This window comes from Clarias gariepinus, chromosome 15, assembly GCF_024256425.1.
Source record: "Clarias gariepinus isolate MV-2021 ecotype Netherlands chromosome 15, CGAR_prim_01v2, whole genome shotgun sequence".
Classification (NCBI taxonomy): Eukaryota; Metazoa; Chordata; class Actinopteri; order Siluriformes; family Clariidae; genus Clarias; species Clarias gariepinus.
In genome coordinates this window covers 19,829,847-19,848,604 of record NC_071114.1, presented here as the reverse complement: position 1 = coordinate 19,848,604, position 18,758 = coordinate 19,829,847, and the positions used below count along the sequence as shown (strand labels likewise).

General features: G+C 38.3%; 1 protein-coding gene across 2 annotated transcripts in view; it reads left to right on the top strand.

Annotated features, from left to right (window-relative positions):
- The first annotated feature begins 9,070 nt into the window (after positions 1 to 9,070).
- Positions 9,071 to 18,758, top strand: part of LOC128542784 (ephrin type-B receptor 3-like) — a 40,692-nt gene continuing 31,004 nt past the window's right edge. For both annotated transcript variants that reach the window (XM_053512817.1, XM_053512816.1), the window contains exon 1: positions 9,071 to 9,825. In XM_053512817.1, coding sequence (XP_053368792.1) covers positions 9,768 to 9,825 — 58 coding nt within the window. In that variant the 5' untranslated portion in view covers positions 9,071 to 9,767. The remainder of the gene's footprint in view (positions 9,826 to 18,758) is intronic.

Below are 18,758 nucleotides of genomic sequence, written 5' to 3'. Positions count from 1 at the left end.
AAAAAAAAAACATCCTGGTACCAGGATGTTAGCAATGGATCCTTGGGGTTCTGTGATTTGTGGGTGGGGTCGGGCTTGTTTGACTTGAGCATCCCATGGCTCAATGCGAGGAAATTTGGTGAATTTGGAGTTTAACCCTAACCCTAACTCTTTTCCTATCAAGTCCTTTGCACAGCGACGCGAGATATGCTGGGTGTTCTGATACCTTCCTGTCATAGCCAGTACTAACTTTTTCAGTGGATTGTGCGGCATTCGCTTTTCTGTGGGATTGGGCCAGATGGGCAGACCTTTGCTCCCTGCGGGTGTATATGGGCCATGGGTTCCCATGATCCTGTTGCCAGTTTACTGGTATATAATTGATAATCAATGTTATTTGGGTAACCAGGGGTTGATGTTAGTGTTATGGCTGATTAGTATAGATAATGTGACAATATACAGTGTATGTGCATAAGGCAAAAGTTTACTGAAGGTGAAGAGTTAGAGAACAAATTGACATATATGCTGTATATGTATTATAAGTGTGTATTGTAACAGTAAGAGTAATGTGCAGTGATGTGTATAAATAGTGTGTAGTGTAATAGTATAGGTATTGTAGAATTTATGGATAGTGTAGTGTAAGAGTACAGGTAGTAGGTAGTTTATGAGTAAACTGTAGATAATGTATAGTGTAAGAGTATAGGTACTGTGTAGTGTAAGAGTATGTGTAGTGGGTAGTGTTTATGTATGTGTGTATATGTATATTTAAGGTGTGTATTGTACGAATATAGATAATGTGCGGTGATGAGTATAGCTAGCATGAATACATGTATACATGAGTATAGCTACTGTACAGTGTAGAAGTGTAGATAGTGCACTGTGTAAGAGTGTACTGTAGTTTACTGTAGTTAGTGTAACTACAGCCGGTTTGTAGAGAATAGATAATGTATACTGTAATTACAGGAACTGTATAGTGTAATATGTGTGGAATACAGTGCAAGATGTTAGTTGGTCTAAGAGTACTGCTTGTGTGTGGTGTGTGAGTACTGATAGTGTACAGTGTAAAGTGTAGATAATGTGTAGAGCAGAACAGTATGTCGTGTATGAGTATACATAGTGTACAGTGTAAAAAGAGGTAGTGTGTGTTGTTAGGGTATAGGCATGGCTATAAGCAGGAAGGTATAGTTAGTGTATAAGGTAAGAGTGTGTGAGCTCTGAGATTACCACTGTACACCTAAAAGTGAATAAAAAGTTTGGTTTTCTGCTGATTTTATTTCTCACACACTTGGAGTTAAAGAATTTCTCAATAATGCAAATTGGCTGAAGAAGATGTTGGATCAGATCAGTGTTTGATAGTGTTAGAAATGAAATGTAAAGTAATATCCTGTTTCTGTGAGGCAAATGAACACAGTGTGTGTTTGCAGCTGGAAGCTCAGGAGGAGCGCAAGGTCAAGATGAAACACAGAAGACGACACATTCATGTTTATTTTGTGTTTGGTCTCTTATCCAAATATTGATTCATACCAGGAACTATTAATCATCCTGACGGCACCCATTTATCATTACATACATTTTCCGTGTCTGTGTGTGTGAGAGTGTGGGAGAGAGCGAGAAAAAGAGAGAGAGAAAGAGACAGAGAGTAGAAAGGTAAACTCATATCTTTGCATTTTGAATTTCCTTATAACGTCCTTACGGCAGAGTCGTGTCTTCGGGCTCTTTGTAGATCGTTTTGTTGTACAAGCTTAAAGCTTTTTACCTCAGTGGTTGTGTTGTGTTTGTGTTTGTGTTGTGGTCTGGACTTATTAACTTTAAAAGGGAAAAAAGATGGGCTGGTGTTGAAATGGCGGATTAAAGCTGCTGCAATATAAATAAGAAACGACTTTGTCGTTCCACAATATTAAATATATACATTATAAACAGACAATACTGTAAGTGTGATTTGGTAAATTGTGGTGGTATAGGAGGAATAAAATATTTTGGGCTATATTGTTATAGGAAAATAATCAACTTTAGGGTGGTAACATTTCTTCTCTCTCTCTCACACACACACACACACACACACACACACACACACAAGTATATTACTTACTTGTTAAATACACTGTTTGGCCAAAGTAAAAGGCGATGTTTGGATTTAAATAAGCAAATACTTACGAGCCTTTGGTTGGATAATTACTGCAGTGTTTAATGTGTTTCAGCTGCAAAATTCCTTTTAACCCTAACTAATGCAGTGAATAGCTTCTAAAGGCATGTCCCGTGGTCGTGGAAAAGACATTACTGTTTCTGAAGTATCAAAGATTTGGCCTGCAAACAGCTAACTTAAAAGATCGCTGGAACCGAATTAAAATCCATTATTAAAATCTGGAAGAATAGGGCTGAAACATTAACCTTATGGAAGAATTGTGGTCGGAAAAATAATCATGATTGACCGAGATCACTTAAACGCTTAGTGAATTTCATCCTAAAGACAACAGTAAAAATATGCTAGCTACACTATCTTGCCAGAAGTATTCACTCACCTACCTTCACATGCATATGAACTTTAGTAACATCCAATTCTTCTAACATGACTTACACACCAGCGCACAAAGCAAGGTCCATAAAGACATGGATAAGCGAGTTAGGTGTGGAAGAACTTGACTGGCCTGCACCGTTGAGTCCTGACCTCAACCCGATAGAACACCTTCGGGATGGATTAGAGCGGAGACTGTGAGCCAGACCTTCTCGTCCAACATTAGTGTCTGACTTCACAAATGCGCTTCTGGAAGAATGGTCAAAAATTCCCATAAACACACTCCTAAACCTTGTGGAAAGCCTTCTCAGAAGAGTTGAAGCTGTTAAAGCTGCAAAGGGTCCAACATCATATTCAAACCTATGGATTGAGAATTGGATGTTACTTATATGCATGTGAAGGCAGGAGAGCAAGTACATTTGGCATTATAGTGTATGTTTAGTAGAAAGAGCATTTCTATACATACAGTTGGATTGTCGCAGGAATGTGATAAAACAGTTGTGTAGTCATTAGTAAAGGTAATCAGAAAAAAAGCCTTTAATTTGCTAGGGAGCATCAAGATTGGATTTTTTCGAGGAATGGAAAAATGTCTGATCTGATGAGTCCAGAATGTCCTATTCCAGAGTGATGGTCACATCATGGTAAGAAGTGAAGCGGATGAAATGATGCACCCATCATGCATAGTGCCCATTGTAAAAGCCTCTGGAGTGTAATGATGTGGGGTTCTTTCAGTTGGTCAGGTCCAGACTCAGCAAGGTTATGTGGCAATAAAACGAAGTCAGCGGACGACCTGAATCCACTGAATGACCAGTTTATTCATGGAAATTTCTTCCACGATGGAGAGGCATTTTCCAGGACAATAGCGCTATGACTCAAAGCGGTTCTGGAAGCATGAGGAATCATTTTCACACATGAATTGTCTACCACAGAATGGTTTATTTTGGCGTAACCCCATTGAAAGTCTTTAGGATGTGCTGGTGAAGATTTTATGAAGTGGTAAGCCTCTTCTGTCATCAAGATCTCAGCCAAAACTTATGCTATTGTGGATGGAAACAAATGTAAACCTTGATCAAAGGTGAAGTCAGTCCAATCTAATAGAAGAGTGTGTGACTTCTTTTTTTGGTCAGACAGTGTATCTCAGAGCAGTCAATTAATATACACAGTTTAGATTTTTTTTTTTTTTTCAGAAGGTTTCCTTCCTTTTATCCTTGGAATAAAAAAAAAAAAACCTCTGGCATTTAAACACTTTTGGCTGCTGTGTTTGCAAAAAGGAAACAGGAATAAATAAAATGATAAACATGCCTATTATATAAATCAGACATGTTTAGGCAGAAGATAAAGGAGATGAGTGAGAGAGGGAAAGTGGTGTGAAGAACAGAAATGCTGAGTTGAAAAAAAATGCACAGTGAATGAAAGAAAACGATAGAAAAGAGAGACAGATAGACAGATAGACAGAGAGACAGGAAGACATGCAGACTCAGCTCTTCTTTCATTGTGTAACTTAAACACACACACACACACACACACACACACACAAGACACTTTTATATCATAGTATGATCTGACACCTCAGAGACACAACACCACCCTAAATGCTCACATCTACCTTGGTAAAGATCTGTACACACACACACACACACACACACTTTGTGTTTACACTGTATAGATGTCTCTGATGTCTCAAGGTTTGTTTTTGTAAGTGTGCCTTTTTAAAGAAACAGTTGGATAGAAATGTTTTTTTATTTTATTTATATGTTATAGTTTAGATTTGTTTTGCATTTTATTGAAAAGATCATTAATATTATAGTATTATTATTATTATTATTATTATTGTTGTTGTTGTTGTTAATCAATATTTAAATTAAATATTAATATAAAGAAAGTTGTCATTGTGTTTTTGTCAAGTGCTTGACTGCAGGGGGAATTCCCGATGATCAGACTCTCACCACTTCTCCATCCATCTCACATTCAACATGGGCTTCCCACAATCCTCACATCTCGACATTCCGCCCACAGTCCTCCGTGTCCGCACGCTGTTCCCACAATCCCACAATCCCCTGCATCTCCACATCATTCCCACAATCCCCTGCATCTGCACATCCTTCCGACAATCCCCTGTGTCTGCACATCATTCCCCGAATCCCCTCAATCCACAAAACATTCCCACAATCCTCTGCATCTTCACATCATTCCCACAACCCCCCGCATCTCTGCATACTTCTAGCAATCCCCTGCATCTCTATGTTTAAGCCTACAAACCCCTGCATCTAGACATCTGTCTCATAATCCACTGTCTGACATTTTCCCCATGATCCTTTTTGATTCTACAATAAAAAAGTCATTCTTAGCTATGTTAAACCCCGCCCCTATGGACCATTAACTATTTGTTAAATGGTCATTGCCATGGTTACTTATCAGAGGTATTCACTTTTGTGTAAATGCAAATGAGGGTAATTATTGGTGGTTAGTTGGCTATTTATCTCTGTTGTCATGGTTACATTCCAATTATAAAAGGTGGCCAAAATTATTGAGACAAAAGTGAAATTTTATGTTTTAATGGCATTCTTTTTTAAATAATGGCAATCAACATAAGAATAATTTATTATGCAATGAAATAAATGTATACAACAATCAATATTTAGTCCTTTATTTTTCAAAACCTGCTAAATCTGGCTGGGCATAGTGTCAATAAGACCCTGGTGTCACTTGTTCAATCCATACTGCTGGATTGCTTCCTGGAGATCCTGGACTTTCCTGGAGATCACTTTCCGGAGAAAATTTGCCACTGATGTTCGCAATTCATGTGAGAATGACCAAGTTTTAGCTATTTTTTTTTTGTGCAGAGGTGGACACCACAGCTTCATAACGTAAAAATCCTTTCGCATATTTGTTCCATCCATTAAACAAACCAGCTGATTCTTGTGAGCACCAACCAGTACTAATTAGTGACATCACCTGTTTTGTGCACAGGAGAAACTAAAATACATGACATGTGTTGTCTTTATGCATTTGGCCATTGCAGAAACATAATTCTGTTTAGAATAAGAATTAGGATTAAACTTTTCAGACATCTCTTTATATTAAAATAACAACATACCTGTAGACCAATCAGAAAACAGTATTCTATATGGTCATATTATAAGAAAAGCAAAAGAAACAAAAATACAGGAAAGACAAGTTATCAATCATAAGTTATAATCAAGTAAAATTTTAAAATAATCTATACATTAAAATAAATCAAACCCGACTTAGTTAATTGCTTTGCAGATATTTCCAATAAACCTTTGTCTCTTTGAATGATACTTTAAATATTGTCTAGAAAACAAGACAGGTTTATAAAGTAGTGAAAATTCGTATGGGTTTTTATTAATAGAAAATGTATAATCTGAATATAAAGAGAAATCTGTGTTTGTTTGTTTTTTTGTTTGCTTGTTTTGTTTGTTTAGCCTACAATAAACTGGTGTTTTATCTTTAAAATGATAAACATTTATATTTTTTATATTATATTATATTATATTATATTATATTATATTATATTATATTATATTATATTATATGTTTGAAATTTTTGCAGTTGTTCTTTTATATATCTTTTTCTTTTAATTAGTATATTTATTATTAATAGTATTTGGCAACATCATCACTGAACAAACATTCCAATAAAGAACAAGTTGAACTTAAAATTAGGGGCAAGTAGTGTGTGTGTGTATGTGCATGTACATGTTGGTGTGTGTGTGTGTGTGTGTGTGTGTGTGTGCACGTGTGTAAGTTTGTGAAATTTCCATATGGCAATAAAACGTCTGCCACTTTAGTTATTGAGTTTCTAATGCATGCCAGGTGTGTGTGTGTGTGTGTGTGTGTGTGTGTGTGTGTGTGTGTGTGTGTGTGTGCATGCTTCCATAAAACTCTGCATAGCCTGATTTTTTTTCAGTGGGCGTTTTAGTGAAACAATCTGACCGCGTTACAGAAACCAGAACCACAAGGACACAACAGCCGTCTCAGTTTCCGTTTCATAAAATCCAATAATAATCACACAAACTGACTCAAATCTAATCTCAATAACTAAATAAATCCCCTGGAAAGAAGAAGAAAAGCTTTTGTTGAGTATTGCACTTCACTGGATTATTCCTGAAGTTACTTTGTTATTTATTTGAATTATGTGAGTGATGATGGTGTATGAAAAGAACGGTAATGTCAAATACAGAGTTAAATTTTAAAAATGAATCAAAAGTAGGCACATTTTTTTCTAACTCACCTGGAAAATGTATTTATCTACTCAATTTAATGACTTTTGATGAAATATACAGTATGATGCATTTATTAAAAGCTTAAAAAATGATTTTGAATGAAATGATACAACAAATTATTTGAAAAATAGAATACATTCCTGAAATCTTTTTCTCCCATGAGCACAAGACAATGTATTATTTATCCCAAAAATGTTTCTGTTTGTTGAGCAGAAATAGTTGAAATTAATCTTACACTTACAGCAACAATAAAACTAATGCCATTTTTTATCAATGCATTAGAATTCTCAATCACTCACTCGTCTTCTATACCACTTTATCCTGTGCATTGGAATTCTGTTCTATGTATTATGTGATTTGTCACTATTAATGGTGTCTATGTGTGTATGTGTGTGTGTGTGTGTGTGTGTGTGCAAGGAAGTAAAACAGAGTGTCAACCAAAACACACAAAGAAAGAAAGGTCGGTGGCTGTGCCGCTTCCGTCCTCACCTCGGGAAAAGCAGGAGAGAGCAAACGTATTCTTATTTAGAAGTTTTGGCACCCCTGTGTCATTAGGGGGAAAAGTCCACATTGGCAAGGTTCTAATGTGGACGGAAGTCCATTCTCAGCGGCAGGAATAAGTTAAACATGAAACTCCACCCCATTGTTAATTCCACACTTCATTTTTTTTATTTATAAAACGTCATTTTAAATCCTAAATACAGTACGTGTTGTAAAATTTTTAAATCCAAAAGAAAATTCACTCTTGCCTTGTGTCTCCAGATCTAGCCCCTAATCCTCTGTTGCAACAGTAGTTGTTGGTAATATTTTATGTATGATGGGTCTGTGACTGTATTTTGTCACAGAAGTGGAAAACACATCAAACATTATTAGCAAATTGATTATTTGTAAATGTGTTTCTGTAAATGTGTTTTTTTTTATGTTTAGCAAAGTGATACAGACATGCTATGTATAGTATCAAAAACATCCTAATTTAACCTCAGGGTCTAAGAGTACTTTAAAGTGAAACCCTGTAAGAGATGAGATAGTGGCGCTTGTCCTGTCACTTAAATATAGTTCAATTCATCCACAGGTAGACTTCTGGGTGGAAATGAAATTAGGTACAACACACACACACACACACACACACACACACATACACACACACACACACACACATTTATTATCTTACAAATATGTATTGAAGCTAACTGGAAATGATGAACAATGTAACAACTGAAACTAAAGAGGCACATGATACAATTAAGCATATATTATAGAAAATATAGTAATAAATAAACAAATAATATTTGACAAATGAAAAATTAATCTATGAAAGATTACATTTTGACCCCTGAAATGTTCAGACATTATAAATACATAAATAAAACAAATTAGTAACTAGATAATACCTAGATAATAATAATAATAATAATAATATAAAATATCGCTTTATTAATTTCTACACCCAGTTTTCTCGTGCTGTGTAAATTTACTTACATGACATAAATAAAATTAAGTTTAAATCCGGTTTCTTTTTCCGTTCCTTTAATCCGGAGTTTACTTTTCCTGCAGCTCTGTCCCTGTCTCTGTATGAACACATCTGTCCTCAACGTGAGGGGAAAAAGTTCACTTTAATCCACAAACACGAAAACAAAGAGGCACTTCACAAAATCCGGGTTGCCAGAGTTATTATGATTTTTTTAATATCAGTTAAAGTTACCTAAACGCATTTAAATAAAACAAATGCAAAAGAAAGAATGCATTACATGTTAATTATATAAATGGTTCTATATAATGTATGCTGTGTGCATAATAAGGAGAGTTTTGTAATAAAGGTTTAAAAGCAAGAGCAAAATAAAATTGCGTAAATCACATCTCTTCTATGTGTGTTATGATCTGGCAACCCGATAGCGTAGTTTCCGCTAGGGGGCGCTGTGACACTACAGACAGGCAAAGATGATGGGTTGCCAGATTGCATCAGGACTAAAATAAACTTAAATTTTCTCAAAGTGAGAGGGTTTAATATACTGTACGGGATTTCCCTGAAGCGTTTGCTCAGAGGAGGTTTTCTCTTGTAAGAATGATTGCTTGAAAACGTTGAAAACAGTTGAAAAATTGAAAACAGAGCACAATTTTTAAAATACACCTATTAACCAAGTAAACATTCAGTAAGAAACTTTTTTTCCTAAATATTTATTTCCCCCAAAAAACAGATCAGTCTCTTGAAGCGCGTGAAGAAACCAGGAAAGGGGGGAAAGAAACAGATCTGGCAACTATTTAAGCGGCACTGCCAGCTCTCTCTCTCTCTCTCACTCTCTCTCATTCAGTCAGGCTCGCGCGAGGTTCAGTTCAGTCAGATGAGCTCGCGCAGCGCACAGAGATCCCCGCATCACACCGCACTGCACTACTCACGCGCCCGGGGGATTTTTTTGTATGTGTGACTGACTGTGTGTGTATGTATGTGAGACTTCTGCAATGATGTGTGTGCATGCGCGTGCGTGCGTCTGTACACAGAGAGAGCGTGTGTGTGAAAAGCGCGAGCACTTATTCCGTTCCTGACCCAGTCGCGCGCGCACACACACGCCGGACCGCAGGAGCGGTACACTAGGATACGGAGATAACTCTCTCACACATATGAACACACTCACCGGTCTCTCCTGAGGTACGCGACAGGGACATTGGAGAAATCATTCCCGGGATGAGGTTCGCGCGCCAGAGCGCTTCGGGATTCTTATGGATTGAATGAGGAGAGCTCGAGGAAGATTTCAGAGCGCGCGCACAGGAGTCATAGCCTGGTGTTCCGAGGTTTTATACTTTGGGGATTTAATAGAAGGGCGCTCGCGCTGCTTTCTCTATAAACAAAGTTATAACAAATTTAGAACTCTTTTTAACTCATTAGAACTCCACTGCACGCGACTTCTGGATTACAGGATCGTTTCAAATTTGCCTTAATTAATTTTTGTCCCGGTGTATGGAGGTTTTGTCCCGGACTAAAGCTGCAGGACTGTAGGCTCGGCTGTTCCCCCGCTGCGCGTCTCCGCACTTCAGAAATGGATTATTGGCTGATTTTTTGCTGCTTTTTGCTGCGCGTGACTTCCGCCGTGGAAGGTAAAAACTCTCACTCTATTTCACTTTCATATATAAAACTACATATAGAATTATAAATATATATTATTCCTTTGTGTCTAGTGTATTATTCCGCTGTTCTTTTTTTATTAGTGCCAGTGCGTGTGTGCGCGTGCGTGCGTGCGTGCGTGCGTGTGAGTGTGATATAATCTGTGAGAATTAATTGGAAGCACGCCTATTTTATTTATTGATTATATGTAGAAGACTTAAAAATTATGCATTACTGTTATACAAACAATGATTTGTTTCAATAACACATACCGAATACACAGAACTATGCACAAACACGCACAGACACACACACACACACACACACACACACAAACACATATACACAAACACACACACACACACACAAACACACACACACACACACACAAAGGTCTATTTCTTTTTTTTGCATACCTCATCTTATCTTATCTTTTAATTGTAATGAAGGGGAAATGAGCGTCTCCTTTCCAAACACACACACACACACACATAGATAGAAGGGGAGGGGGGTGTATTTACCATTAATTTCTAAGGAACTAATTTACTCTAGACAGTTCATTTTGCAATTTGATTTTGTGTGTGTGTGTGTGTGTGTGTGTATATGTGTGTGTATGTTTGGAGAGCCTTGTGGAAAGATTTATTTTGAAATCAAAGCATTTCTATTTAATATTTTTCCCCCAGAGTTTTACTGAAGCGCTTGTTCAAGGTCCTTAAGGTGAAAAATCTCACAAAGTGAAAGATTTTTTCTTTTTCTTCTCTCCGTCCCACATCCTCCTTGAACGCCACCTCACCCAGGCCTTTTTCTTTTTATATATATATATATACATACACCACCTTTAAATACATAGTGTATAAGTGTGAGTGTGTGTATCACCCTTTACACCATCACTCTTTCTTTTTATTTATCATTTATTCCTGCTGAAACGATTTCTTTTGGGTAAATACTTCTCTCGGCATGAGTACGAGATGCTAACAGTGTAAGACTCCTTCTTGTCACACACTTTTCATTTCCAGTGCAGTGTGTCTCTTAAAAATGTCCCAGTTCCTTCAGGCTTGTGTAAAATACATTTAAATATTTATCTATATAAAAGCAAATGTCATTTAATTATTAATTAATTTTTTTTTTTTTTTTTTTTACGAAGCCCATTTTTTCTTATTATTTTTTAAGGCAAAGTAAAGTGTGATAGAGGAGCACGGTAACACACTCCATATGTCGCACTTTCTCCTCTTTAATCTCGAGCTCAGAGTCTTCTCGACAGTTAAACTAGTATCATGCATGATTATCATTATTCCTGTATTTTTAACGTAGGAATTAGATTTAGTCATTTGATAAATGCATTCCGTACAAGTCAGGGTTACGTACACTGTGATGTGTTTTATTCCACTTATTGCACTTTGTCATATCTTTTCATGATGATTAAGGGGAACTATGGGTTCTGTCCCAAAATACTCCCACCATTTTTTGTTTTTTTCCGACTGCCACAAGCTGATATATGTCTCTTTTTTGTGATTGATTTCTGTTTAATAAGCTTATATTAGATAAATAACTCCTGTGTGTGGAATTTAATAGTCCTTGAAATCTTGAAATTTCTTTTTTTTTATTTTAAGAACTACAGTGTGTATATCGTGTAGAATAATACGTATAGAATAGAATAGAATAGAATAAAAAAGATGTAGAATATATATATATATATATATATATATATATATATATAGTGTGTATATCATGTAAAGTGTAGATTTATACATAATTGTTTCTTTTTCTGAGTTTTTTATTTCAAATTCTATGAAGGTAAAAACAGGTTTTGGTCCCAAACACACAATCTACAATACACACACACACACTTTTAGATTGAGCTCCGTGTGCTTTTGTTGTTATCATTTATTATCCTGTGTAATTGACGTTAATTATTTAATGTTGTTAAAGACGTCCTGTTCGACACAGTGACACACACTTTCTGCTCATTCGCTTCTGTTTATTGCTGACTGATCCACTCTGCACTGACTCATACATTCTGCTCTGTCATTACGGTCATTAATATGTTAATTTATTAATTCATCCTTCTTTCATATTTTCCAATCAGAGCATTTTCATCTGATTAAACACTGGAGTGCTTAGCCCTAAGTCAGCTGTTTTCTTACTTAATCACTTGCTTATTTACTCGCCATGGACCTTGGTTGCATTATGAATATTAAAATCAGCCAATGTATGTATAAAGAGCGGATAGCAGTGCAGTTTTGGTGCCGTGTTCTGAGCGTCACTCCAAGGCCGTTCCTCACACGCACACACACATGGACCTGTTTACAGACATCCTATTTCACATTTCACACTCACATCACAATTTAATGCACTTTCAGGGATTCTCTTTCTACGCAATAATGCGTTCTTCATGCATAATAATATTAATTTAGAATCAAATTTTTTTCTAAAGTCGAGTTTATCTCACGAGTGCGTTTCTCAAACTTAGGGCCAGTTTATAATTTTGGGAGGAGGAACACAAACTTTTCGATTCAGTCTGACGCCTGTGAAAAATAATTGACGATCTGGAGTAGAAAGTTTAGAACTAATTATTATTGTTTTAAATAATTCCAGGTAAATCTTTGTTAATAACAAGTTCAGGTTTCAATTATATAGTTTTACGGATCGGAAAGTTAATGATGCGTACTAAAATGAGATTTGAGACTAGATAAGACGTCTCAGGTGGCCTCTGTGTATGTGTGTGTGTATGATCCTGATTTTTATTTCTTTATCATTATATTTGGCTGTGAATCGACTTATAAATGGCTTTATAATGCAGGTTAATAAATATAACTTTGATATTTTAATTGTTTTAGTATAAAGAAATTAGAACAACTAATATATTGTATATATGTGTGTGTGTGTGTGTGTGTGTTGAAGTTGTGCTGGTGTACATATAGCATGTTATTAATACTGTATCATATTCAGAAGAGTTTTACACTGGGTGTAGACATACTGGTTATAAAACCATTGAATTAGCATTTCAATAATATAATTTTTTTTAAATGTACCTTTATGATTTAAATATATGCAAAACATGAAAAGGAATAAAGTAATTCTGAATTAGATTAGCACTCTGTAATTAATTACATAGTAACAGTATAAAGTTTTAAATTAAGTTTAAATTCAGTTTTATTATTCGTATCAAATCAATTAAAAACGTTAAATCATTAATGTCATGATTTATACTCATATTTATCTTCATATCGATTTGTGTGTGTGTGCGCTACAGCCACGTTACACAGAATAAAAAACTGTTGAAATAGTTCTAATGTCGATTTAATCAGTGGTGTATAATCTGTAAGTTTATTAATAGGTTTGTACATATTCCTATTTTGAGATATCATTTTATGATCATACACAGCATTTATTTACTTAAACAGCATTTTTGGAATGCCTCTCGCAGGAGAAGGTGCTATTTTCACACACACACACACACACACACACACACACACTATATATATATATATGTATATATATTTCACGCGTCTGTGCTGAAGTTAAAAGAGCGTTGGTTTTTAGCGTTCTCTGAGCTCGTGTTATGTTAACCTCCGAAACTGCAAACTCTTTTACATCACACGGCTCATTTACAAAAGCATGTGCACAACATTACAGCCCTTTTACACCAGCCCAGACGTATTTTGTGTCTTTATCAGTAACGCTGGAGTCGAAATTATGAGCCGCTCCATTTACTTATCACATTTCACATGGAGCCATCTGCTGCGTTTTAATACTGAATTTCTTATTAAAGGTCATTTCCTGATTTTGTGCAATCTGATTAGACTTTAGCTGATTAGATCGATCGCTTATTTATTTAAGAAATTGGTTTAGCTTTTAAAGACAAAAAAAAATCAAGTAAATGAAAATGTTTTCTCGTGTCTATTGTCTATACTTCAATACTTTCGATACAGTCCTGTCTTTAGTCAGCATTCCGGAGAGAGAGACATAAAGATTAGCTGATGTCACAGTTTGGATTTTAAAAGCTTGGCCTCTGCTACACACACATTTAAAGTGCGACTGGCTGCAGATTTATTCATTATTTATAAGTCACACTAATACAGTAATATTTTAATAGTTTTTTTTCTAATCTCTGTGTATATGCACTAGAATGAATTCGAATGTAATTTGTATGAAATGTATACTTATTTCTATTGTAAAGGAACTATCGAGTGTCTATTTCATCCTATTCTTTAAACTTTTACAGTTTATTGATTAACCTGCTTTACCCCCACTGAGTGTCTGTAGAGACACCGTGCGCCGAGGCTGTATGTCAAGCAGCGAGATCAGGTCTTTCAGGTTTAGACAGCAGTTGTGACGTCAGCCATCTGATAAAAGTCCATATTTTTGGTTACGTTATTAAAATTTTAACACATTTCCATAATTCTTTTATCTTTTTTTTTTTTTTTTTGGATTTTATCACGGGACTCAATGTTTCTGCGATGAAATCATTTAATGATAGAATAATATGATTGCCTTTATACATATAACAGAAGTTGCAGTGCTGTTTTTAGCTGCCTTTGTCTCGGGACAGTTTTAGTCCTTATCTGGAAAGGTTTTATTACTTTCTCTTTTTCTTGTTTTATCCTTTATCCTGGGACATATTTTATTCCAAGAGATATTTTATCCCTTATTCCAGGACAGATTTTGCTCCTTATCCCGGGACATATTCTATTTTTTATTCTGGGAAAGATTTTATCCCTTATCCTGGGACAGATTTTATTTCTTATCCTGGGACAGGTTTTTACCTCTTATCCCAGCACAGATTTTTCTTCCCTTATCCTGGAAAAGTTCTGATAAAAGCAAAAACCTCTGATATTCATAAGATACCTATAAAAAATAAGCGATGTTTGTAAAACTTCTACAAAACAGTTTTGTTTCGCTTGAGTAAATGCACGCACGCTTACATAAAGAAGTTCATTTGCTTTATTAAAGCATTCAACAGAAAGCATTCATTTTCCTTATTAAAATATTAAACTTAACTATGATACATTTATTATTATAGGTTTTACAATACACACACACACACACTTTCTCTGTAAACTCTCTGTAAACAGATGATATGATCTCTTCACTTTTACTGCCGGATAATAAACGAGTGCAGACACATCACTCGCAGTTTACTGCTCTAATTAAACATCAGCACTGAGAGAGAGAGAGAGGTTTACGCTTCATTTTAACACAGGCCCATACTGTGAATAAAACTGATAACATCACGCAATTTTGTGTGTGTGTGTGTGTGCCCAAGTGTGTGCATGTTGAACAGATGTCCGCAGAGTGCAGTCAGCCATATAGGGGCTACGAGACCCAGTCATGTGACCTCTGACCACACACACACACACACACACACACACACACAATTTTAGACTGCTGCTTTTCCAGCCCAGTGCTAAGGGGAGCAGCAGTGAGTGGTTTAGCGTTTGCATGGACTGCATACTAACTGGCTATACTAGTGTATTAGAAAGGTAGGCTACAGCGCTGAAGTGCTGATCTGAGTCTCTGTTTAGTAGATTAGCTGGTTATTTGGGACACAGCCCCAGAGAGAGCTAGTTAACATACCTTGATTAAGACGCTGCTAGTGTGTCACGATACACACGACTGAGCACAGAAGTAATGTGGCGGTTTAGGACACAGCCGTGTGACATCGTGCGATTGGCTGGCCCTGTTTTGATGACATTTGTGTGTTGCTTCAGTTCAGCGCTTCATGTGTGAGAACTGTGTGTTAAAAATAAGCAACTCAGCTAATTGTGTGTGTGTGTGTGTGTGTTGCTAATTTGAATATACAACTTGCCTTTTTCAGCCTTTTAACACTCTGACCTGGCAAAAATCCCTGTCTGTAAGTATGTGTGTGTGTGTCCATGTGTGGGAGTGAGGGGGGTGAGAAGAGAGAGAGAGAGGGAGACCACCCGGGAAGAACGACAGATAGGAAATAATGACAGATAGGAAATAACGACAGATAGGAAATAACGACAAGAGAGACAAACAGAAAGAGAGAGGCAGCAACAAGGAGAGTTTCAGTGTTTTTTGTTGTTGGTTTTGTCGAATTAGGGTGTGAGACGGGAGGTTTAGGGGTGTAAGACGGGTGGTTTTGTGGTATGAGGCGGGTGGTTTGAGGGTGTGAGACGGGTGATTTGGGGGTGTGAGACGGGTGGTTTGGGGGTGTGAGACGGGTGGTTTGGGGGTGTGAGACGGGTGGTTTGGCGGTGTGAGACGGGAGGTTTGGGGGTGTGAGACGGGTGGTTTGGCGGTGTGAGACGGGAGGTTTGGGGGTGTGAGACGGGTGGTTTAGGGGTGTGAGACAGTTGGTTTTGTGGTATGAGGCGGGTGGTTTTGTGGTATGAGGCGGGTGGTTTGAGGGTGTGAGACGGGTGGTTTAGGGGTGTGAGACGGGTGGTTTAGGGGTGTGAGACGGGTGGTTTGGGGGTGTGAGACGGGTGGTTTGGGGGTGTGAGACGGGTGGTTTGGCGGTGTGAGACGGGAGGTTTGGGGGTGTGAGACGGGTGGTTTAGGGGTGTGAGACAGTTGGTTTTGTGGTATGAGGCGGGTGGTTTTGGAGTGTGAGATGGGTGGTTTTGTGGTATGAGGCGGGTGGTTTTGTGGTATGAGGCGGGTGGTTTGAGGGTGTGAGACGGGTGGTTTGGGGGTGTGAGACGGGTGGTTTAGGGGTGTGAGACGGGTGGTTTGGCGATGTGAGACGGGTGGTTTGGGCGTGTGAGACGGGTGGTTTGGCGGTGTAAGACGGGAGGTTTGGGGGTGTGAGACGGGTGGTTTAGGGGTGTGAGACAGTTGGTTTTGTGGTATGAGGTGGGTGGTTTTGGAGTGTGAGATGGGTGGTTCAGGGGTGTAAGACGGGTGGCTTGGGGGTGTGAGACGGGAGGTTTGGGGGTGTGAGACGGGTGGTTTGGGGTTGTTAGGTGGGAGGTTTGGGTTAGGTTAACCTAACCCTAGGTTCAGGGAGTCAGACAGGTAGTTTGTTAGGTTAGGTTTAGGGGTGTGAGTCCAGGAAGTTAAGAGTGGTAGATAGGTTGTTTGTGGACGTGAGATGGAAAGTTTAGGAAGTGAGACTTGTGGCTTGGCACCTGAGACGAATGGAGAGCATTCAGTCTCTCTCTGATTGTGTCTCAGTGTATTGTCAGGTCGTGACTGGGAGGTTTGGAGCGGTGTGTGTTGGTAACAGTGGGGATGGTCTTCTATACTCTGTGTGACACCACACACGGGTCCTAGACAAAAGTAACAGTTCAGTAAATAGCGTTAAGACTTTCAACTTCCTCCTGCTGAGCTTCTTTCAGGTGGAGGAATCGCGGTGGAGCGATGCAGTGATAAATCGTCCCAGACTTTAACTCTGACTCGGGTAAAGATCAGCCGATAAAGTGACGTTTGAGAGGAAACAGAACTCGAACAGGAACATGTGGCTTTCTCCCTGTGGACTTGCTCTCTCTCAAGATTCAAAGGGTGCCCTCTCTCTTTCTCTCTCTCTCACACACACACACACACACACACACACACACACACACACACACACACACACACACACGCACACAGAGCTGTAACAAGACTCAGACTGATGTGTGAAGTCCTGCCATGTTTCTGCCATATGACCAGCACACTCTTAACAGATTCAACACCACAGTGGAGTTTCAGAGACCAAACAAAGACCCCCCATGAACACACACACATGCACACACACCTCCCCCGCGTCTCTGTCTCATTAATAATCAAACCCTTTCATCTGTCCTCATCTATACAGTCATTGCACAGCTTTAAATCAGTAAATAAAATAAAATCAAGTCCGAATCTGACCTATACTCTCTCTCTCACACACACACACACACACACACACAAATATCTCCAGGCTATAGTAAATGATTAAGTGTTGTGGCTGAGGAGGGGTGAATGTCGGTTGTGATTAGTGACCTGATCACGTGTGAAAAGTGCTTAGAACAGCTACTGGACGTCCACACGGCCATAAAACATCACCTGCTGTTCTCTCTCTCTTACACACACACACACACACACACACACACGTTCGCAGACATGTGCATGCCCACACAGATACACGCACACACATTTTCCTATACTGCATGTCCCTGTTTCCTAGCTCTCTTGTTACCTCTGTAGTGTCTCTGGGCGTTAGTAAATGTCTCGTTCCCTCTGTAGTGTTCGCGTGCGTTAGTGAGCATCTCTTTCCCCACTAAGCATTAGAGAGTGTCTCGTTCCCTCTGTAGTGTCTCTGAGTGTTAGTAAATGTCTCGTTCCCTCTGTAGTGTTCGCATGCGTTAGTGAGCATCTCTTTCCCCACTAAGCATTAGAGAGTGTCTCGTTCCCTCTGTAGTGTCTCTGAGCGTTAGTAAGCGTCTCGTTCTCTCTGTAGTGCCTCCAAGCGTGCCGTGTTCCCTCCGTAGTGTCCCTGGGCATTAGTGAGCATCTCAGTCCCTCTCTAGTGTCTCTGAGCGTTAGTAAGCGCCTCGACACTTCTGTAGTGTCTCAGGGTGTTAGTGAGCATCTTGTTCCCTCTGTAGTGTGTCTCTAAGTGCGTATGGACCTCTCATTCCCTCTGTAGTGTCCCTCCTCAGTGTTTATCGTTTGGTGTTAATTTAAGGAGAGACTCAGGGAAATGAGACAGTTTTTTTACCAAGTACAGCACACCACAGGAGGGGTAATTACAGAAGGGCTTAAGGTGTGAAACAGTAGAGTGTATTATCTATAAACACACACACACACACACACACTCTCTATTACTATCACAATGTAATTCATACTTTTAGAGATAGAGTCTATATGGAGTTATATTAGTGAACAGTGATGGAGTCTTGTTGGAAAAGTATAAGGGTCACGCTGTCTCTCTCTCACACACACACACACACACACACACACAGTCTGAGAGTATGTTATTAAGGGGCAGTGGAGC